This window comes from Heptranchias perlo, chromosome 23 (assembly GCF_035084215.1).
Source record: "Heptranchias perlo isolate sHepPer1 chromosome 23, sHepPer1.hap1, whole genome shotgun sequence".
NCBI classification, from domain to species: Eukaryota; Metazoa; Chordata; class Chondrichthyes; order Hexanchiformes; family Hexanchidae; genus Heptranchias; species Heptranchias perlo.
The window spans coordinates 44,744,725-44,768,247 of NC_090347.1; the positions used below are offsets into that span (position 1 = coordinate 44,744,725).

The window sequence follows — 23,523 nt, forward strand, 5'->3', positions numbered from 1 at the left end:
GCTGTACGGTCCAGCATCTGTCAGATCTATGGCTGTACGATCAAACATCTGACAGATCTCTTGGTGTAGGGATCAACATTTGTCAGATATCTGTCTGTACCGTCAAACATCTGTCAGATCTCTGGCTGCAGGGTCCAAAATCAGTCCGATCTCTTGGTGTAGGGTCCAATATCTGTTAGATCTATGGCTGTATGGTCAGACATCTGTCCCGATCTCTTGGTGTATGTTTCAACATTTGTCACGTCTCTGGCTATAGGGTCAAACATCTGTCAGATCACTGGATGTAGGGTCCAGCATCTGTCAGATCATTGGATGTGGCCTCTAGCATCTGTCAAATCATTGGATGTTATATCCAGCATCTTACAGATCACTGGATGTTGTCTCCAGTTGTCAGAGCACTGGATGTAGGGTCCCGCATCTGTTGGAACTTCGCAGTGCTGCGTGTTGGGATCCAGCATCCTGCTGGTGATGCCCTACATGGAGAGCTGCTGCTCCCAGCTGTGCGGCCGAGGAAGATCTGGAGGGGGTCCAGGTTCGAGAGAGAGAGTGAGAACAGCACTGACACCCTTTGGCCTCGTGTGCATCTCCTGAAACCCAGTTACAGTTGGCCAGTGGCACATAACAGAGAGTGGCTCAGTTGGGTTCTGATGCAACGATTAATTCACCTCAAGAAGGGAAAATATAAAATGTCCTGACAAAATGAATGAGTTTCAGAATTAAGTTTTATTTGAAATTTTAGCAGAAACACAAACAAGTACAAACCTACCCTCCCCCAATTATTAGTGTCACCTTTTGTGACTGAATAAACCCTTTAGAGTGAGTTTAGTATCGATACCCGACCCGATGGTACAGAGGGCAGAGAGTGTGTCTGCTGTGCTGTGTTGCTGAACATTGTCCTGTCTCCCAGTCTACACACAATCCTGGAACATAATGAGGAATTAGAAATGGAGCTGATCACTGCCCCGTGACCTGTAACTGAAGGATAAATCTTGGGCTCTCCCAGTGGCTCTTTTTTGGAAAAGGAAGTGTATATCTGGGCCGAACAGACCAGAAAATCCCAGATTCAGATCCTGATATCAGCCAGGGCAGCAGTTGGGAGCTACGATTGGTTTCAACCTCCCTGGGCCAGAGAGATGAACACTTGGCCAGGGTTCCTGCTGGAGTGACTCCCACTGGAAAGTGTGTCCGTGTGCAATTAGGTGAGGACAGACTTTGGCCATGTATGCCCTTGGACAAATAACTTGTCGACACTCACGGCCACATACGAAGAATGGGTACCTGGGTGAGCTAGTGGAGGGCACCGTTACCCATAGGACAATGTCCTGGCATGTGTCAGGACCTTTAAAAATTGAGGACGAATGTTGGCGATTCCTTGCACTTGCTCACTTAAATTGGCTCCTGATCCAGCAATGCCTCGATTTTAAAATTCTCATCCTTGTGTTCAAATCCCTCCATGGCCTCGTCCCTCCCTATCTCTGTAACCTCCTCCAACCTTATAACCCTCCGAGATCTCTGGGCTCCTCCAATTCTGGCCTCTCGTGCGTCCCCAATTTCCTTTGCCCCACCATTGGCAGCCGTGCCTTCAGCCGTCAAGGCCCTGAGCTCTGGAATTCCCTCCCTAAACCTCTTTACCTCTCTCCTCCTTTAAGACGTTCCTTAAAATCGACTTCTTTGATCAAGTTTTTGCTCACCTGCCTAATATGTCTTTATGTTGTTCGATGTCAATTTTTGTCTGATTAATGCTCCTGTGAAGCACCTTGTTAAAGGCACTATATAAATGCAATTTGATGTTGTGTGAGTCTCTCCACAGTTTGGAAAGTCCTAGCAGTCAAACTTATTTCAGTCGCATGTTAATTTTAAATTTTCTTAATCAGCGACTTTTCACCCTCAAAGTTTTTGGCTGAAGATTTTGAGATATATTTTAAAAAGTAATGACTTCATTCTCCCAATGGCCGTCAGAGCCTTCAGTTTTAATGAGGAGGAATCAGCTGATGACCATGTCTGGTCTCTTTCTGCCGAACGCCCACATCTCCCCTGCCATGGCAATCAGCTCGAAAACAGTTTTTGTTTTACTGACTGACAGAGTGCGTTTACTCTGGCCGCAGTGAGGAGTGACATTGTAAATATGTTTGAGATCTCCTCTGGCAGGAGTTCTGCGTTTGTCATTTGTCACATAGTGACTGACGTCGTCTCTCCCTCAAATTCGTAAACAAGCAGGGTGAAAACAATTGCTTTATAACTACGTTTGCCTTCGTCAGGAGCCAGGGTCTGTGGTCAGACTCCCTAGGTCACTGACAGCCACACCAGGGGTTGTGCAATCACAGGTCTGTAGTCAAAGTGCAAAGTATTCAAATAGTGATTTCAGAGCCTTGTTAACATTGGGCTGTTATACAAATCTCTGTCAACGAGGCTCAGTTACCCTCCTCTAGTTCACATTTCTCGAGCGTCTTTCACGACGATAGGACGTCCCAAAGCGCTTTACAGCCAATGAAATACTTTTGAAGTGTAGTCACTGTTGTAATGTTGGAAATGCAGCAGCAAATTTGTGCAGAGCAAGATCCCACAAACAGCAATGAGCTAATGACCAGATAATTTGTTTTAGTGATGTTGGTTGAGGGATAAATATTGGCCAGGGCACCAGGGAGAACTCCCCTGCTCTTCTTCGAATAATGCCATGGGATTTTTCACATCCACCTGAGAGAGTAGAAAGCCTCAGTTTGACGTCTCATCCCAAAGACGGCACCTCTGACAGCAGCACTCCCTCAGTACTGAAGTGTCAGCCTAGATTTTGTGCTCAAGTCTCTGGCGTGGGGCTCAAACCCACAACCTTCTGGCTCAAAGGCAAGAGTGCTACCACTGAGCCTCAGCTGACACGTGAACACGACGACATGTGTTGGCTGGTGTACAATACAAGTGACACCTGAAGGAATTAAGTGCTGACACCAGGTCAGAATCGACCCTCTGAGCACCAACACAATCTGTCAGATTTCCACTCTGTCCAGGCCTGAGCTTCCAGTGGTTACTCGAGACACAAATGTCCCTCCCACGTACACAAGAACTGCTGCAGCTGTACATCGAGTATCTACATCAATCCATCCACACAGAATATCAGCAGTACAGTTTCAGGTCGTGCTTGTCCTTCCTGTGGAATTCTCTCCCAGGCAGTGTCGTCGGCTGGGGTTTTTACTCTTGTACGAAGCAGTTCAGGTGCAAACTGACCCAGGGTTGGCAGACAATGCATTCGATGAAGGGAAGTCCTTGACTGGCTCATTGAGACATCAATACAGTTTCTAAAAATCATTATGTGTTTCCTGCAGCCTCATGGTTAATCGTTTCATTGCTATTCTTCAGTACTGGAGGTTGAAGAATCAGGCAGTAAGTTACTCTTCACTAATGGGAATGAAGAATCAGGCAGTGATTTACTCTTCACTAATGGAGAATGAAGAATCAGGCAGTGAGTTACTCTTCAGTAATGGGAATTGAAGAATCAGGCAGTGAGTTACTCTTCACTAATGGAGAATGAAGAATCAGGCAGTGAGTTACTCTTCAGTACTGGAGGTTGAAGAATCAGGCAGTGAGTTACTCTTCAGTAATGGAGAATGAAGAATCAGGCAGTGAGTTACTCTTCACTAATGGGGAATGAAGAATCAGGCAGTGAGTTACTCTTCAGTAATGGAGATTGAAGAATCAGGCAGTGAGTTACTCTTCAGTAATGGGGATTGAAGAATCAGGCAGTGAGTTACTCTTCAGTAATGGAGAATGAAGAATCAGGCAGTGAGTTACTCTTCACTAATGGAGAATGAAGAATCGGGCAGTGAGTTACTCTTCAGTAATGGAGATTGAAGAATCAGGCAGTGAGTTACTCTTCAGTAATGGATATTGAAGAATCAGGCAGTGAGTTACTCTTCAGTAATGGAGATTGAAGAATCAGGCAGCGAGTTACTCTTCAGTAATGGAGAATGAAGAATCAGGCCGTGAGCTACTCTTCAGTAATGGGGATTGAAGAATCAGTCAGTGAGTTACTCTTCAATAATGGAGATTGAAGAATCAGGCAGTGAGTTACTCTTCAGTAATGGAGATTGAAGAATCAGGCAGTGAGTTACTCTTCAGTAATGGAGAATGAAGAATCGGGCAGTGAGTTACTCTTCAGTAATGGGAATTGAAGAATCGGGCAGTGAGTTACTCTTCAGTAATGGAGATTGAAGAATCAGGCAGTGAGTTACTCTTCAGTAATGGAGATTGAAGAATCAGGCAGTAAGTTACTCTTCAATAATGGAGATTGAAGAATCAGGCAGTGAGTTACTCTTCAGTAATGGAGATTGAAGAATCAGGCAGTGAGTTACTCTTCAGTAATGAAGAGTGAAGAATCAGGCCGTGAGCTACTCTTCAGTAATGGAATGTGAAGAATCAGGCGGTAAGGTAGATTTCCAGGAGATTGCCAGCAGAATGCATCCTGTAAAAAACTCCTAACGGCAGCCCAAAATTCAGGATGGCAAACCAGACAGAAAATCCATAGAATCGTTTCTCAAGTCCATTTTCTAGCTGGGGGTGAGCTCCAAATGCAGGCATAATCCAGAGCTGGAAAGGAACAAAACTCAGTCACTCACTCTGTAGGGTCACATCTGCTATCAGCTACAAATCAGGACTCATTTACTAATGAAAAACATTGGGTTGTGCATAAACAAAACATACAGCTAGAGCACATCACAGTGTAATACACCTCTACACCTGGACAATGTAACCGAGTCTGTACTTTGAGACATTGCGACCTGTGGGTGTTTGATGGGACAGTGTAGAGGGAGCTTTACTCTGTATCTAACCCGTGCTGTACCTGCCCTGGGAGTGTTTGATGGGACAGTGTAGAGGGAGCTTTACTCTGTATCTAACCCGTGCTGTACCTGCCCTGGGAGTGTTTGATGGGACAGTGTAGAGGGAGCTTTACTCTGTATCTAACCCGTGCTGTACCTGCCCTGGGAGTGTTTGATGGGACAGTGTAGAGGGAGCTTTACTCTGTATCTAACCCGTGCTGTACCTGCCCTGGGTGTGTTTGATGGGACAGTGTAGAGTGAGCTTTACTCTGTATCTAACCTGTGCTGTACCTGTCCTGGGAGTGTTTGATGGGACAGTGTAGAGGGAGCTTTACTCTGTATCTAACCCGTGCTGTACCTGCCCTGGGAGTGTTTGATGGGACAGTGTAGAGGGAGCTTTACTCTGTATCTAACTCGTGCTGTACCCGCCCTGGGAGTGTTTGATGGGACAGTGTAGAGGGAGCTTTACTCTGTATCTAACCCGTGCTGTCCCTGCCCCGGGAGTGTTTGATGGGACAGTGTAGAGGGAGCTTTACTCTGTATCTAACCCGTGCTGTACCTGCCCTGGGAGTGTTTGATGGGACAGTGTAGAGGGAGCTTTACTCTGTATCTAACCCGTGCTGTACCTGCCCTGGGAGTGTTTGATGGGACAGTGTAGAGGGAGCTTTACTCTGTATCTAACCCGTGCTGTACCTGCCCTGGGAGTGTTTGATGGGACAGTGTAGAGGGAGCTTTACTCTGTATCTAACCCGTGCTGTACCTGCCCTGGGAGTGTTTGATGGGACAGTGTAGAGGGAGCTTTACTCTGTATCTAACCCGTGCTGTACCTGCCCCGGGAGTGTTTGATGGGACAGTGTAGAGGGAGCTTTACTCTGTATCTAACCCGTGCTGTACCTGCCCTGGGAGTGTTTGATGGGACAGTGTAGAGGGAGCTTTACTCTGTATCTAACCCGTGCTGTACCTGCCCTGGGAGTGTTTGATGGGACAGTGTAGAGGGAGCTTTACTCTGTATCTAACCCGTGCTGTACCTGCCCTGGGAGTGTTTGATGGGACAGTGTAGAGGGAGCTTTACTCTGTATCTAACCCGTGCTGTACCTGCCCTGGGAGTGTTTGATGGGACAGTGTAGAGGGAGCTTTACTCTGTATCTAACCTGTGCTGTACCTGCCCTGGGAGTGTTTGATGGGACAGTGTAGAGGGAGCTTTACTCTGTATCTAACCCGTGCTGTACCTGCCCTGGGAGTGTCTGATGGGACAGTGTAGAGGGAGCTTTACTCTGTATCTAACCCGTGCTGTACCTGCCCTGGGAGTGTTTGATGGGACAGTGTAGGGGGAGCTTTACTCTGTATCTAACCCGTACTGTACCTGCCCTGGGAGTGTTTGATGGGACAGTGTAGAGGGAGCTTTACTCTGTATCTCACCCTGTACCTGCCCTGGGAGTGTCTGATGGGGCAGTGTAGAGGGAGCTTTACTCTGTATCTAACCCGTACTGTACCTGCCCTGGGAGTGTCTGATGGGACAGTGTAGAGGGAGCTTTGCTCTGTGTTTAACCCGTGCTGAACCTGAGTTAGTTGGGACACTGTTGAGGGATGTTAACAGGGAATGGAACTTTGCACAGTGCCAAAATCCAGCGAGGAATGGGAGTATAGACTCAATAGAAAGATACTGAAGGATTTGGATGAACAGTCGCCGGGGGCACACATATATAATTCATACATAGTGAATGTGCGAGTGCAGGTAGATAAAGCCATAAATACCAACAGCATTTTGGGGTTTCATAAATAGGGGCACAGTGTACAAGAGTAAAGAGGTATTGATAAATTTGTACAAGATATTGGTTAGTCCACAGTTAGAGCACTGTGTGCAGTTTTGGGCACCCCATTATAGAAAGAACATTAAAGCCATAAACAGTGTACAGTGTAGATTCACCAGGATGATGCCGGGGATGGGAAACTATAGTTATGAGGAGAAACTTGAGATACTGGGAATATTTCCACTGAAGCAGAGAAGGGTAAGAGGAGATTTAATCGAGGTTTTAAAATTCTGAAGGGTTTGACAGAGTGAATAGGGAAAGATTATTTCCTCTGGTTGAGGAGTCATTGACGAGGGGACAGAATATAAAATTGCCACTAAGAGAGTGAGGAGAGAGGTTCGGAGGAATTTATTTTCAAAGAGATTTGTTGGATCACAGAATGCTTTGCCACGGGGAATGATTGAGGCAGAGACCATTGCATCTTTTGAGGGATAATGAATAAATATTTGAAGCAGAGGGGGATACAGGGCTGTGGTGGAGAGAAGGGCAGTGGGATTAGTTTTAGGTTGCTGTAGCAAAGAGCCAGCACAGACATGATGGAGTGAATGGGCTCATTCAATGCTGTAAACTTCTGATTATATGGATGTTAGTCAAAATTGCCTCGATCAATGTTTGTGTGGCTCGGGTTGATGTGTGGGTGGTTAGAGAGTTTTGCTAATTCTCATACAGCATTGGACAGACATGGAAAGAACTTGCCATGTCACATCCTCAGGACATCCCAAAGTACCTCATAACCAATGGATCACCTTTGAAATATAGTCACTGTTGTTTTGGAGGCAAACACGACAACCAATTTGTACACAATACGATCCCATGACCCAAGGGGTAACCTCACCTGTCCAATGGGGAACTGATGGGATCCAATTGCCCGTATATTTTACTCCCTGCCTGAATTTACTTTAATCGACTTCAATGGAAAGTGTAATCGGACAGGGTGAGGTGACAATCGGGAGGCTGATCCGAACTCCCAAACTCATCAGTTTCCCACCGGGCGAGTTAGGTTCAAATTACCGCCCAAGAGATAAACGACCAATTGAACTCTTTTAGTGATGTCGACTGAGGGATAAATATTGGCCAGGACACCAGGGAGAACTCCCTGCTCTTCTTCCAATAGTGCCATGGGATCTTTTACGTCCTCCTGAGAGGGCAGACGGGTCTTCGGTTTAACGTCTCATCTGAAAGACGGCACCTCTGACAGTGCAGCACTCCCTCAGGACTGCACTGAAGTGTCGGCCTGGATTCTGTGCCCAAGTCTCTGGAGTGGGAGTGGGACTTGAACCCACGACATTCTGAGGCGAGAGTGCTGCCATTTATCTGCAGCGTGTTGCAAGGCCTGGGCTCCACCTCTCAGGCAGTGCGTTAAACTGTAATTAAATGTTATTATGGATTTATTTTAGAGTACGTAATTACCATTTGCAGGGCCACTTCTTACACTTAGGACTCTCTTCAAAAATTGCTGCCTGTAGTTTACTTGCATCGCATTAACAGGGCAAATTCACCAGATTAATACTGGGGCTTGAAGGCTTAAATTAGGAGGATAGGCTGCATAGACTTGGTTTGTATTCCCTCGAGATTGGAAGATTGAGGGATGATCTAATCAACGTCTTTAAAATGACAAAGAGATTCGATAGGGTAGATACAGAGAAACTATTCCCTCTAGTGGGGCATTCCAGAACAAGGGGGCATAACCTTAAAATTAGAGCAGGGCCGTTCAGGGGTGATGTCAGGAAACGCTTCTTCACACAAAGGGGAGTGGAAATCTGGAACTCTCTCCCCCCAAAAGGCTGTGGGTGCTGAGGGTCAATTGGAGCTTTCAAGACTGAGATCGATAGATTTTAGTTGGGTAAGGGTGTCAAGGGATATGAGGTACAGATCTGCTATGTTCTAATTGAATGGCGGAACAGGCTCGAGGGGCTGAACGGCCACCTCCTGTTCCTATGTTCCTATTTGTACCTGATGCCTCTGACAACAAAAAGGTTCTGGTTTCTAATGACCCATTGGACAGATACATGGTGTCTCTCCACATGGACTAGGAAAGGTTTGATTCCTGCCCGGTATCCAGTTAGCTCATCTCAGCCAAGGTGGTGATCGAGATGCTGCAATCAGCCTTAGTGCCCTGAGCTAAGGAGGAGAGAATTAGGCCGAGTTTCTGCAGCATCCAGTGACTCCCTGCTATGTGTGGACACTTGCTGAGGACAGGATGAAGCCTGGTTGTGATGCCCCTGTAATCACTCTCTAGGTTCACATCGGAGAAATGGTCATTGAGTGAAGTGCTGGGGGGCATCCAGTGCCTGTGGAACTAACACCCCGGCCAGGAGAAGAGGGGAAAGTAGGAAAATTGCGATAAAAGACATCAAAGGGAACTTACCACTAGGTTGGACATGATCATAAATATGGAGATCTCCTTCAGGAACTTTCGTTTCCAGTTAAGTTTGCTGGCCGTTTGTAGAGAGAGTTGGGAGGTTCTTCTCATCTCCAGGTCAGATGAACTGTCAGTCGTTCCATTAGGTGGGTCAGTGTCATTCAGCTGATCTTGTCCATCGGTCGTTATGTCCATTGTTGCTTCGGTGGGTTCGTGGACACCATGGACTTGTTCTAAGGACAGAGATTCCTGCTCATTGACGTTCTGAGGGTCGATGGTGGGGTCCTTCTGACAAGTCCCCCCGGAGCTTAAACAAAGCTCCTCCGCAGCATGTTGTCTGTGCAAACCCTCGATAATGAAGAGGTTCTGCAGCACATGTTCAATGATTATGAACAAGGAATAGGTGAGATTGAGACGATCCACGGACCGCTCGGGATGGGTGGACACAACGGCCACGATGGAGAAGTACGAGATGCATAACTGTCCGAGAGCTGCTACCTGCAACAAGACTACGTCCAGTCTGCGAGTTGGGTTCTCCCTGGTGTCGACCTCCCTCTCCTCCCACCTGTGCACGGCCGTACCAGCCAGGGAGCAGAGAGACATGATGGAAAGCAAGACAATGTGGAAAACATAGAACAGCACAAAGGGTCGGGATTGCGAGGAGTCAGCTGAAACCTCGATCTGATACAGGATGAAGATACACAATCCGATGACTGTCACCACTAACCCCAGCACTGGTCCCAAAACAATGCCCTGACCTCGGAACTTGTAATTTGCATGAGTTACGTGGTGGTCTATGGTCCTTCCGATGTTTGACCACATGATGTAGAGCATGGTGGAGGAGATGAGGCAGTACTCTATGTTAAAGGGGTACATGATAACAACTCCCTTCCGAAAAACAGTGCACAGCTCACTCTGACAGCTGTGAGCTGTAATATTCACGTCACCTATAAAGACAAAGTAAGTTTAACGAGTCGAACGATATGAAAGGTTCTTATTACTTTTATTGTACCCACTCTTTGATGGGAATAAATAAAATTGCTTAGAATTTAGCAGGCCATTTGGCCCAACTGGTCTATGCTGGTGTTTATGCTCCACAGGAGCCTCCTCCCTCCCTACTCCATCTAACCCTGATGTGGAGATGCCGGTGATGGACTGGGGTGGACAAATGTAAGGAGTTGTCCAACACCAGGTTGTCGTCCAACAGCTTTATCTGAAATCACAAGCTTTCGGAGCTTTGCTCCTTCGTCAGGTGATAAAGCTGTTGGACTATAACCTGGTGTTGTGCGGCTCCTTACATTTGTCCATCAAACCCTAGCAGCATATCCTTCTATTCCTCTCTCCCTCATGTGCTTCCCCTTAAATGCCTCTATACTCTTCGCCTCAACTACTCCTTGTGGTAGCGAGTTCCACATTCCAACCACTCTCTGGGTAAAGTTTCTCCTCAATTCCCTATTGGATTTATTAGTGACTATCTTATATTCATGGCCCCTAGTTTTGGACTTCCCCACAATTGGGAACATTTTCTCTACGTCTACCCTATCAAATGCTTTCATAATTTTAAAGATCTCTATCAGGTCGCCCCTCAGCCTTCTCTTTTCTAGAGAAAAGAGCTCCAGCCTGTTCAGTCTTTTCTGATAGTTGTATTTTATTGGAGTATTTTATTGCAATTTTTCGCTGGGTACAATGTGTTATATATTACAGTATTAACCAGCAAAAAGGTCTCAACCATTAAAAAGAAATAAGTGTAAGTTGGGGGTGCAACTTATACACGAGTTAAGATTTTGTTCACGGCAGGGAGGCTCAAATTTTGGGTGTAGCTTATATGTGGGGGGGTATATCTGCGTATCTATATGGAGGCTCGTTCCATAGAGAAACACATACAGTACACGTAATACAATATGATTGGGAGGGAGTCTTGCAGTCTGTTTGGACTAATGGTTGACCCTGGAGATTGTTTCTGGGGAGCAGTGGAAACTCCAGGGCGACTGTGGTGCTTCCCGCTTGGCCAGTGGGATTTGGATCTGTCATCATGGGTTTATGAGTTGCTATATTCAGGTGGGGTGAGGTGTCTATCTCCCACATGGTGCCCAAGTTGTGTTGGGGATGCTACTGAAGTGCTCGCCACTGGTGGGATTGTCCTATTCTGTCTTTTATTTTAATTCAAGGGGAAGGGTTCCTCTGATTTTCTCTCTATTAATTGGTCTTCATGCTTCCCATCTACCAGAGCAAAGGTTGTCAGCCTTTGTCAGTGGGTAGAATTCTTGCCTCTGAGTCAGAAGGTTGTGGGTTCAAGCTCCCAATCCAGAGACTTGAGCACATAATCCAAGTTGATACTTCATTGCAGTAGTGAGAGAGTGCTGCACTGTTGAAGGTGCCATCTTTCGGATGAGATGTTGAACCAAGGCCTCGTGTCCTCTCACGTGGATGTAATGGATCTCATGGCTCTATTCAAAGAAGAGCATGGCAGTTCTCCCCGGTGTCCTGGTCAATATTTATCCCTCCACCAACATCACTAAAACAGATTATCTGGTCATTATCACATTGCTGTTTGTGGGATCTTGCTGTGCGCAAATTAGCTGCCACGTTTCCTACATTACAACTGTGACTACACTTCAAAAGTGCTTCATTGGCTGTAAAGCGCCTTGGGACGTCCTGAGGTCGTGAAAGGTGCTATATAAATGCAAGTTCCTTCTTCCTTCAAAGAGAGTAGTCTGGTAATTGTTTCCCTGTCTATGGTGCTCTGAAGATGCTGAATGAAAGTGACTCTCTCTATGATTTCCTCTCCGTTCTCCCAGTTGAGAAGCACTGGGCCCTCATTTTGCACCTTGCACAGGATCTCCTGCTCTAGTAAGGTTACCCACTGGACCAATTCCATTCTTGTCTTGTTTTGCAAAACAACCCCTAAAAGATACAAAGTAAGGAGCTGTGGCGGACTGGTTTATTATGGGATGCCTGTACAGCTGGACAGCAAGATACCTCTAAGCTGTGTGCTGCTCCCATTGTGTGTGGTCTGCTCGTCGAGCTGCAACTCCGTGTGAATAGAATCATCGGTGATCAGGGACATCCACAGTATCAGGTCTGTAGCCAAAGTCAGCATCAGCCCACACCTACATGGGGGTAAAGAGGCAATGCTTTTCTTTATTGAGGTGAATATATTCTAGTACTCCCGAAACAGCTAATGGGGATGTTGGGTGTGCTTGCTGCTTAAGTCCGACTGCACTTTCAGTGTAACAAAGGCTTACATCCAGCGCTGTTTTTGAGTTGTCAACTTTTATGAAGATGTTGGCCCAGCCTTTTGTTCACTAGGGTTGCCAATCCTCCAGGATTGTCCTGGAGTCTCCAGGAATTGAAGATTAACCTCCAGGACACTGCTGCGAGCAACAGCAGGAAACATCATATGGGCATTAAAGAAAATGGTGTTACATAGAATTACATAGAATGTAAAGCACAGGAACAGGCCATACAGCCCAACAGGTCCATGCCGGTGTTTATGCTCCACAGGAGCCTCCTCCCTCCCCACTTCATCGAACCCTATCAGCATATCCTTCTATTCCTTTCTCTCTATTGTGTTTATCTAGCTTCCCATTAAATGCATCTGTACTACTTGCCTCAACTACTCCTTATTCCACATTCTGTCAGGACATAGCTGCCACACTGGGCCTGCGGCAGATGGTGAGAGAACCAACATGAGAGAAAAGCCTACTTGACCTCGTCCTCACCAATCTACCTGTTGCAGATGCATCTGTCCATGACAGTATTGGTAGGAGTGACCACCGCACAGTCCTTGTGGAGATGAAGTCCTGTCTTCACACTGAGGACACCATCCAACGTGTTGTGTGGCACTACCACCGTGCTAAATGGGATAGATTCAGAACAGATCTAGCAGCTCAAAACTGAGCATCCATGAGGCGCTGTGGGCCATCAGCAGCAGCAGAATTGTATTCCAGCACAATCTGTAACCTCATGGCCCGGCATATTCCTCACTTAAGGGTATGGTAGCATAGTGGTTATGTTACTGGACTGGTAATCTAGAGGCCTGGACTAAAATCTAAATTCAATTAATTAAATAAAGTCTGGAATTAAGATACTAGTATCAGTAATGGTGGCCATGAAACTACTGGATTATCGTAAAACCCATCTGGTTCACTAATGCCCTTTAGGGAAGGAAACCTGCCGTCCTTACCCGGTCTGGCCTATTTGTGACTCCAGACCGACTGCAATGTGGTTAATTCTTAAATGGCTGAGCAAGCCACTCAGTTGTACAATCTCGCTAAAAAAAGTCATAATAAGAAGAGAACCAGACGGACCACCCGGGATCGGACCACTAGGCATCGGACACGACAAAGGCAAACCAAGCCCAGTCGACCCTGCAAGGTCCTCCTCACTAACATCTGGGGACTTGTGCCAAAATTGGGAGAGCTGTCCCACAGACTAGTCAAGCAATAGCCTGACATAGCCATACTCACAGAATCATACCTTTCAGCCAACGTCCCAGATTCTTCCATCACCATCCCTGGGTATGATACTAGCTCAATTGCTAAATTTAAATGTGAGATAGCTTTTTGGCAACCAAAGGTATTAAGGGATATGGGCCAAAGGCAGGTATAAGGAGTTAGATCACAGATCAGCCATGATCTTATCAAATGGTGGAGCACGCACAAGGGGCTGAATGGCCTACTCCTGTTCCGATGTTCCTATGTCCTGTCCCACCAGCAGGACAGACCACCAGAGGTGGCGGTACAGTGATATACAGTCAGGAGGGAGTGGCTGTGGGAGTCCTCAACATTGACTCCGGACCCCATGAAATCTCATGGCTTCAGGTCAAACATGGGCAAGGAAACCTCCTGCTGATTACCACCTACCGCCCTACCTCAGCTGATGAATCAGTCCTCCTCCATGTTGAACACCACTTGGAGGAAGCACTGAGGGTAGCAAGGGCACAGAATGTACTCTGGGTGGGGGACTTCAATGTCCATCACCAAGAGTGGCTCGGTAGCACAACTACTGACTGAGCTGGCCGAGTCCTGAAGGACATCGCTACTAGACTGGGCCTGCGGCAGGTGGTGAGAGAACCAACATGAGGCTATGGGCTCCGACAACATCCCGGCTGTAGTGCTGAAGACTTGTGCTCCAGAACTAGCTGTGCCTCTAGCCAAACTGTTCCAGTACAGCTACAAAACTGGCATCTACCCGACAATGTGGAAAATTGCCCAGGTATGTCCTGTCCACAAAAAGCAGGACAAATCCAATCCGGCCAATTACCGCCCCATCAGTCTACTCTCAATCATCAGCAAAATGATGGAAGGTGTCGTCGACAGTGCTATCAAGCGGCACTTACTCACCAATAACCTGCTCACCGATCCTCAGTTTGGGTTCCGCCAGGACCACTCGGCTCCAGACCTCATTACAGCCTTGGTCCAAACGTGGACAAAAGAGCTGAATTCCAGAGGTGAGGTGAGAGTGACTGCCCTTGACATCAAGGCAGCATTTGACCGAGTGTGGCACCAAGGAGCCCTGGTAACATTGAAGTCAATGGGAATCAGGGGGAAAACTCTCCAGTGGCTGGAGTCATACCAAGCACAATGGAAGATGGTAGTGGTTGTTGGAGGCCAATCATCTCAGCCCCAGGACATTGCTGCAGGAGTTCCTCAGGGCAGTGTCCTAGGCCCAACCACCTTCAGCTGCTTGATCAATGACCTTCCCTCCATCATAAGGTCAGAAATGGGGATGTTCGCCGATGATTGCACAGTGTTCAGTTCCATTCGCAACCCCTCAGATAATGAAGCAGTCCGTGCCTGCATGCAGCAAGAACTGGACAACAGCCAGGCTTGGGCTGATAAGTGGCAAGTAACATTCGCACCAGACAAGCACCAGGAAATGACCATCTCCAACAAGAGAGAGTCTAACCATCTCCCCTTGACATTCAACGGCATTACCATCACCGAATCCCCCACCATCAACATCCTGGGGGTCACCATTGACCAGAAACTTAACTGGACCAGCCACATAAATACTGCGGCTACAAGAGCAGGTCAGAGGCCCAACCACCTTCAGCTGCTTCATCAATGACCTTCCCTCCATCATAAGGTCAGAAATGGGGATGTTCGCTGATGATTGCACAGTGTTCAGTTCCATTCGCAACCCCTCAAATAATGAAGCAATCTGTACTCACTGTGTAAAAAAGTCTTTCCTCATGTCACCTTTGGTTCTTTTGCCAATCACCTTAAATCTATGCCCTCTGGTTCTTGACCCTTCCGCCAATGGGAACAGTTTCTCTCTATCTACTCTGTCTAGACCCTTCATGATTTTGAATGCCTCTATCAAATCTCCTCGCAATATTCTCGGTTCCATGGAGAACAATCCCAACTTCTCCAGTCTATCCACTTAACTAAAGTCCCTCATCCCTGGAATCATTCCAGTAAATCTCTTCTGCACCCTCTCTGAGGACTTCCTAAAGTGCGGTGCCCAGAACTAAACATAATAGTCACACACCATCCTGACTTGGAAATATATCGCCGTTCCTTCATCATCGCTCAGTCAAAATCCTGCAACTCCCTACCTAACAGAACCATGGGAAAACCTTCACCACACGGACTGCAGCGTTTCAAGAAGGCGGCTCACCACCACTTTGCACAGAAGGTGTAAAAACGATTTACTAGGATGATATCAGAACTGAGAGGTCATACCTATCAGGAAAGATTGAACTGGCTGGGGCTCTTCTCTGTAGAAAAGAGAAGACTGAGGGGTGACCTGATAGTGGTCTTTAAGATTATGAGAGGGTTTAATAGGGTAGACGTAGAGAAGATGTTTCCACTTGCGGGGGAGACCAGAACTGCGGGCCATAAATATAAGATAGTCACTAACAAATCCAATAGGGAATTCAGGAGAAACTTCTTTACTCAGAGAGCGGTTAGAAATTGTTTTAATTCATTCCCGGGATGTGGGCGTCGCTGGCGAGGCCGGCATTTATTGCCCATCCCTAATTGCCCTTGAGAAGGTGGTGGTGAGCCGCCTTCTTGAACCGCTGCAGTCCGTGTGGTGACGGTTCTCCCACAGTGCTGTTAGGAAGGGGAGTTCCAGGATTTTGACCCAGCGACGATGAAGGAACGGCGATATATTTCCAAGTCGGGATGGTGTGTGACTTGGAGGGGAACGTGCAGGTGGTGTTGTTCCCATGTGCCTGCTGCTCTTGACCTTCTAGGTGGTAGAGGTCGCGGGTTTGGGAGGTGCTGTCGAAGAAGCCTTGGCGAGTTGCTGCAGTGCATCCTGTGGATGGTACACACTGCAGCCACTGTGCGTCGGTGGTGAAGGGAGTGAATGTTTAGGATGGTGGATGGGGAGCCAATCAAGCGGGCTGCTTTGTCCTGGATGGTGTCGAGCTTCTTGAGTGTTGTTGGAGCTGCACTCATTCAGGCAAGTGGAGAGTATTCCATCACACTCCTGACTTGTGCCTTGTAGATGGTGGAAAGGCTTTGTGCAGTCAGGAGGTGAGTCACTCGCGCAGAATACCCAGCTTCTGACCTGCTCTTGTAGCCACAATATTTATATGGCTGGTCCAGTTAAGTTTCTGGTCAATGGTGACCCCCAGGATGTTGATGGTGGGGGATTCGGCGATGGTAATGCCATTGAATGTCAAGGGGAGCTGGTTAGACTCTCTCTTGTTGGAGATGGTCATAGCCTGGCACTTGTCTGGCGTGAATGCTCCTTGCCACTTATCAGCCCAAACCTGGATGTTGTCCAGGTCTTGCTGCATGCAGGCTCGGACTGCTTCATTATCTGAGGAGTTGCGAATGGAACTGAACACTGTGCAATCATCAGCGAACATCCCCATTTCTGACCTTATGATGGAGGGAAGGTCATTGATGAAGCAGCTGAAGATGGTTGGGCCAAGGACACTGACCTGAGGAACTCCTGCAGCAATGTCCTGGGGCTGAGACGATTGGCCTCCAACAACCAATCTTCCTTTGTGCTAGGTATGACTCCAGCCACTGGAGAGTTTTCCCCCTGATTCCCATTGACTTCAATTTTACTCGGGCTCCTTGTTGCCACACTCGGTCAAATGCTGTCTTGATGTCAAGGGCAGTCACTCTCACCTCCCCTCTGGAATTCAGCTCTTTTGTCCATATTTTGACCAAGGCTGTAACGAGGTCTGGAGCCGAGTGGTCCTGGCGGAACCCAAACTGAGCCTCGGTGAGCAGGTTTTTGATGAGTAAGTGCCGCTTGATAGCACTGTCGACGACACCTTCCATCACTTTGCTGATGATTGAGAGTAGACTGATGGGGTGGTAATTGGTCGGATTGGATTTGTCCTGCTTTTTGTGGACAGGACATACCTGGGCAATTTTCCACTTTGTCGGGTAGATGCCAGTGTTGTCGTTGTATTGGAACAGCTTGGCTAGAGGCGCAGCTAGTTCTGGAGCGACAAGGCTTGAGCACTACAGCCGAGATGTTGTCGGGGCCCATAGCCTTTGCTGCATCTGGTGCATTCAGCTGTTTCTTGGTATCACGTGGAGTGAATCGAATTGGTTGAAGATTGGCTTCTGTGATGGTGGGGATATCGGGAGGAGGCTGAGATGGATCATCCACTTGGCAGTTTTGACTGAAGATGGTTGCAAACGCTTCAGCCTTGTCTTTTGCACTCACGTGCTGGACTCCACCATCGTTGAGGATGGGGATGTTTGTAGAGCCTCCTCCTCCCATTAGTTGTTTAATTGCCCACCACCATTCATGACCGGATGTGGCAGGACTGCAGAGCTTTGATCTGATCCATTGGTTATGGGATCACTTAGCTCTATATATAGCATACTGCTTCCGCTGTTTAGCTTGTTTGTAGTCCTGTGTTGTAGCTTCACCAGGTTGGCACCTCATTTTTAGGTACACTCGCAACACTGGTTCTGCTCCTGGCATGCTGTTCTATACTCCTCATTGAACCAGGGTTGATCCCCTGGCATGATGGTAATTTTTTTTTTATTCGTTCATGGGATGTGGGCGTCGCTGGTGAGGCCAGCATTTATTGCCCATCCCTAATTGCTCTTGAGAAGGTGGTGGTGAGCCGCTTTCTTGAACCGCTGCAGTCCATGGGGTGAAGGTTCTCCCACAGTGCTGTTAGGAAGGGAGTTCCAGGATTTTGACCCAGCGACGATGAAGGAACGGCGATATATTTCCAAGTCGGGATGGTGTGTGACTTGGAGGGGAATGTGCAGGTGGTGGTGTTCTCATGTGCCTGCTTCTCTTGTCCTTCTAGGTGATAGAGGTCGCGGGTTTGGGAGGTGCTGTCGAAGAAGCCTTGGCGAGTTGCTGCAGTGCATCCTGTGGATGGTACACACTGCAGCCACTGTGCGCTGGTGGTGAAGAGAGTGAATGTTGAGGGTGGTGGATGGGGTGCCAATCAAGCGGGCTGCTTTGTCTTGGATGGTGTTGAGCTTCTTGAGTTTTTTTGGAGCTGCACTCATCCAGGCAAGTGGAGAGTATTCCATCACACTCCTGACTTGTGCCTTGTAGATGGTGGAAAGGCTTTGGGGAGTCAGGAGGTGAGTCACTCACCGCAGAATACCCAGCCTCTGACCTGCTCTTGTAGCCACAGTATTTACATGGCTGGTCCAGTTAAGTTTCTGGTCAGTGGTGACCCCCAGGATGTTGATGGTGGGGGATTCGGCGATGGTAATGCCTTTGAATATCAAGGGGAGCAGGTTAGACTCTCTCTTGTTGGAGATGGTCATTGCCTGGCACTTGTCTGGCACGAATGTTATTTGCCACTTATTAGCCCAAGCCTGGATGGTGTCCAGGTCTTGCTGCATGCGGGCTCGGACTGCTTCATTATTTGAGGGGTTGCGAATGGAACTGAACACTGTGCAGTCATCAGCAAACATCCCCATTTCTGACCTTATGATGGAGGGAAGGTCATTGATGAAGCAGCTGAAGATGGTTGGGCCCAGGACACTGCCCTGAGGAACTCCTGCAGCAATGTCCTGGGGCTGAGATGATTGGCCTCCAACAACCACTGCCATCTTCCTTTGTGCTAGGTATGACTCCAGCCACTGGAGAGTTTTCCCCCTGATTCCCATTGACTTCAATTTTACTCGGGCTCCTTGGTGCCACACTCGGTCAAATGCTGCCTTGATGTCAAGGGCAGTCACTCTCACCTCACCTCTGGAATTCAGCTCTTTTATCCATGTTTGGACCAAGGCTGTAATGAGGTCTGGAGCTGAGTGGTTCTGGTGGAACCCAAACTGAGGATCGGTGAGCAGGTTTTTGATGAGTAAGTGCCGCTTGATAGCACTGTCGACGACACCTTCCATCACTTTGCTGATGATTGAGAGTAGACTGATGGGGCGGTAATTGGCCGGATTGGGTTTGTCCTGCTTTTTGTGGACAGGACATACCTGGGCAATTTTCCACATTGTCGTGTAGATGCCAGTGTTGTAGCTGAACTGGAACAGTTTGGCTAGAGGCGCAGCTAGTTCTGGAGCACAAGTTTTCAGCACTACAGTCAGGATGTTGTCGGGGCCCATAGCCTTTGCTGTATCCAGTGCACTCAGCCGTTTGTAGATATCACGCGGAGTGAATCAAGTGGTTATGATCTGGAATGCACTGCCCGAGGGGGTGGTGGAGACAGATTCAACCATGGCCTTCAAAAAGGAACTGGATAATACTTGAAAGTAAATAATTTGCAGGGCTACGGGATAGGGTGGGGGAGTGGGACCAGCTGGATTGCTCTTGAATAGAGCCGGTGCGGACTCGATGGGCCGAATGGCCTCCTTTTGTGCTGTAACCTTTCTATGATTCTATGATTCTCTGATTCTGCAGTGCCTCTATATCCTTTTTATAATATGGAGACCAGAACTGTTCCGAGGACTCCAAGTGTGGTCTCACCAAGGTTCTATACAAGTTTAACATAACTTCTCTGCTTTTCAATTCCATCCCTTTAAAAATGAACCCCAGTGCTTGGTATGCATTTTAAGGCCTTATTATCCTGCGTCGCTACTTTTAGTGATTTGTGTATCTGTACCCCCAGATCCCTCTGGTCCTCTATCCCATTTAGACTCCTATTATCCAAGGAGTATGTGGCCTCCTTATTCTTCCTATTAAAATGTAATACCTCACACTTATCTATGTTGAAATTCATTTTCCAATTACACACCCATTCTGCAAGTTTATTAATGTCTTCCTGTATTGTGTCACAGTAAATGGTGAACATCAGTGGTCCCGGCACCGATCCCTGTGGAACACCACTTCCCTCCTTTTGCCAGTCTGAGTAAATACCTTTAACCCCTACTCTCTGTTTTCTGTTTTGTAGCCAGCTTGCTATCCATTCTGCTACATGTCCCGATTCCACAAACTCTGACCTTAGTCATGGGTCTACAATGCGGTACCTTATCGAAGGCCTTTTGGAAATCCAAATATAATTCATCGACTGCATTACCCTTGTCTACTCTTTCTGTTACTCCTTCAAAGAATTCAATAAGGTTGGTCAAGCATGACCTTCCCTTCTGAAATCCGTGCTGACTATTCTTTATTATATTTTCAGTTTCTAGATGTTTTTCTATTACATCTTTGAGTAAAGATTCCAATATCTTTCCTACCACTGATGTTAAGCTAATTGGCTTATAATTCCCTGGACTTCTTCTATCTCCATTTTTAAATATAGGAATAACATTAGCTGTCTGCCAGTCCTCTGGCACTATTCCTATTTCTAATTAATTTTTATGTATATGTAATAGTGCCTCTGATATCTCCTCCCTAACTTCTTTTTTAATATTCGTGGATGCAATCCATCCGGATCGGGGGTTTTATCCTCTCTAAGTTTGATTAGTCTATGAATTATCTCCCCCCTTTCTATCTTAAATGTCTTTATATCTGTTTTGATCTCTTCTTCTAATGTCATGCCCACCACATTAGTCTCCCTGGTAAATACTGAGGCAAAGTAATTATTTAATATTTCTGCCATTTTGCTTCATTACCTGTGAGTTTATCCCTTAGTGGCCCTCTCCCTATTCTGATTTTTCTTTTGTTATTTATGTGTCTGTAGAATACTTTACTATTTCTTTTTATATTCCTTGATAATTTAATTTTGCTTTCCTAATTGTTTTTTTACATTTCTTTCCTATCCTCTTCATATTCCCTTTTGTCATTCTCTCCTTTGTTGTCTGTGTACTTAGTGTCTGCCTTTTTCTTTAGTTTCAATTTTGCCTTTATTTCTTTATTCATCCGTGGTGTTTCATTACTGGCTAGTTTGTTCTTGATTTTTAGTGGGATATATTTTTCCTGATCTGTATTGATCACCATTTTAAATATTTCCCATTGCTGTTCTATTTGTTTGTTTATCAATACATTTTTCCAGTTTATTTTCCCCAGTTCCATTCTCATCCCCTGAAAATCAGCTTTTCTCCAATTTATTACTTTGGTTTTTGTCTTATTTATGTCCTTCTCAGTCTTTATCTTAAACCTTATTATGTTGTGATCGCTATTGCCTAGATGTTCCCCTATGCTTACTTCACTTATCCGTTCTGGTTGATTTCCTATTACTAGATCCAGCAATGATTCCTCTCTTATTGGGCTTCTAATATACTGGGTGAGAAAGGAGTCCTGCACACATTGTAAAAACTCCATTCCCTGTACCCCTCTTCTTGCCAGTTTATTTGTGGATAGTTAAAATCTCCCATGATTATTATTCTATGTCCTTTACTCATTTCACATATTTGCTTATGTATTTCTTCCTCCACCTCCTTTCCACTATTATGTAGTCTGTAGTTTACCCCCATTGATGTGATCGATCCCTTATTATCGTTTATTTCAATCCATATGGATTCTGTTTCTATCCTTCTGTTAGTTATGTCCCTTTATTCTACTGCCATTACATTATCTCTAATTGGTACAGTTACAGCTACTCCACCCCCTCCCTTCTTCCTTCCCTTTCCTTTCTGATTATGTTATAATCTGTAATATTTAGTTGCCAATCCTGTTCTTTATGTAGCCATGTTTCAGTTATTCCGACTCCATCTGGTTCCTCGTTACGGATTGTTGCCTCCAGTTCCCCTGTTTTATTTTGGACACTGTGAATATTGTTGTACAGGGAGTTTAATTCATCTTTAATAGTTGTTCCTTTTACTTTATTTTTAAGAGTCCTTTCGTACTTCTGTTTTATTACTGTATTTGTTCCTGGTTACCTTTATTCCTTACCCTGCTCTGACCTTTACACTCATCTCCAGTTTCTTTGATCTTTAAAGCTTTTGTTATTGCTCCAAGATCTCTCCCCCCATCTTGTTAGTTTGAAGCCTCATCCACCACCCTATTTATCCTTTCCACCAGGACTCTGGTCCTATTCCGGTTCAGGTGGAGCCCGTCCCAATGGTACAGCTCCTTCCTGTCCCAGTACTGGTGCCAGTGTCCCGTGAAATTGAACCCCTCCTTCCCACACCACTCTTTCAGCCACACATTCACCGTCCTGATCTGTGCCAATTAGCACATGGCTTGGATAGTAAACCTGAGATTACCATCCGTGAGGTCCTGCTTTTTAATTTAGTTGCTAGCTTCTGATATTCCCTTAGCTGGACCTCCTCCTTGTTGTTCTTCATTTTCTTTGAACACTTTTGTTTATAAGTTATAAAAATAATGGAGATGGGGAAAATGGCCGTTTGGCTGGGTGGGGTGGTTGGAGGCAGCAGGTCATGTGATGAAACCGCCAAGAATATGTCCAATCAGAATTGCCAACTCTATTGCTGTCAAGCTTCGTGTGGTTTTGCTGTGGGCCCTTTTCCCGGTAGGAAATTGATTCAAACTGCCCGTGAGAACCTGGTTAAAGGCGGAGTCAAAACAAGTAGGAACAGATTTATTAATTCACAGTGCCTCCATTAAGGAACCAGTTCACTGGAAGTTAGTGGACAGCACATTGCATTGACCTTAGCTAAATTAAGGGCAGCAGGCATGGATGGTATTCACATTGAATTCTGTGAAGTTACTCTTGATGGTGGGGCTAGGGGAATGACAATGGTCTCAGATAGAAACAGACTGTTTCCAGTGATTGAGGGGTCTAGAACGAGGGGATTAAATGCAAGAGTGAGGAGGAGAAGCTTTTTTACACAGAGGGTTGCGAGGCTGTGGCATTTACTACCGGAGGTAGAGATTGAAGTAGAGACAATGTCAACATTTAAGAATAGGTTAGATAGGTGGTTGATCCAGGAGGTCGTGGGTTCAAGTCCCACTCCAGAGACTTGAGCACAAAATCCAGGCTGACACTCCAGTGCAGTACTGAGGGAGTGCTGCACTGTCCGAGGTGCCGTCTTTCAGATGAGACCTTAAACCGAAGCCCCGTCTGCTCTCTCAAGTGGAAGTAAAAGATCCCTCGGCACTATTGGAAGAAGAACAGTGGAGTTCTCCCCAGTGTCCTGGCCAACATTTATTCCTCAAACAATATCACTAAAACAGATTATCTGGTCACGATCACATTGCTGTTTGTGGGACCTCGCTGTGCGCAAATTGGCTGCTGCGTTTCCTACAGTACAACAGTGACTTCAAAAGTACTTACTTGGCTGTAATGCGC

At 46.5% G+C, this 23,523-nt stretch overlaps 1 protein-coding gene across 1 annotated transcript in view; it reads right to left on the minus strand.

Moving 5' to 3' along the window:
* Window positions 1-4,297: 4,297 nt before the first annotated feature.
* LOC137341422 (proton channel OTOP3-like) overlaps window positions 4,298-23,523 on the minus strand; it is a 40,826-nt gene continuing 21,600 nt past the window's right edge. Inside the window, exons 4-6 of the mRNA XM_068004535.1 lie at window positions 11,961-12,091; window positions 8,988-9,928; window positions 4,298-4,578 (exon numbers count right to left, since the gene is read on the minus strand). Of these exons, the coding sequence (XP_067860636.1) occupies window positions 4,408-4,578; window positions 8,988-9,928; window positions 11,961-12,091 (1,243 nt within the window). The 3' untranslated portion in view covers window positions 4,298-4,407. The remainder of the gene's footprint in view (window positions 4,579-8,987; window positions 9,929-11,960; window positions 12,092-23,523) is intronic.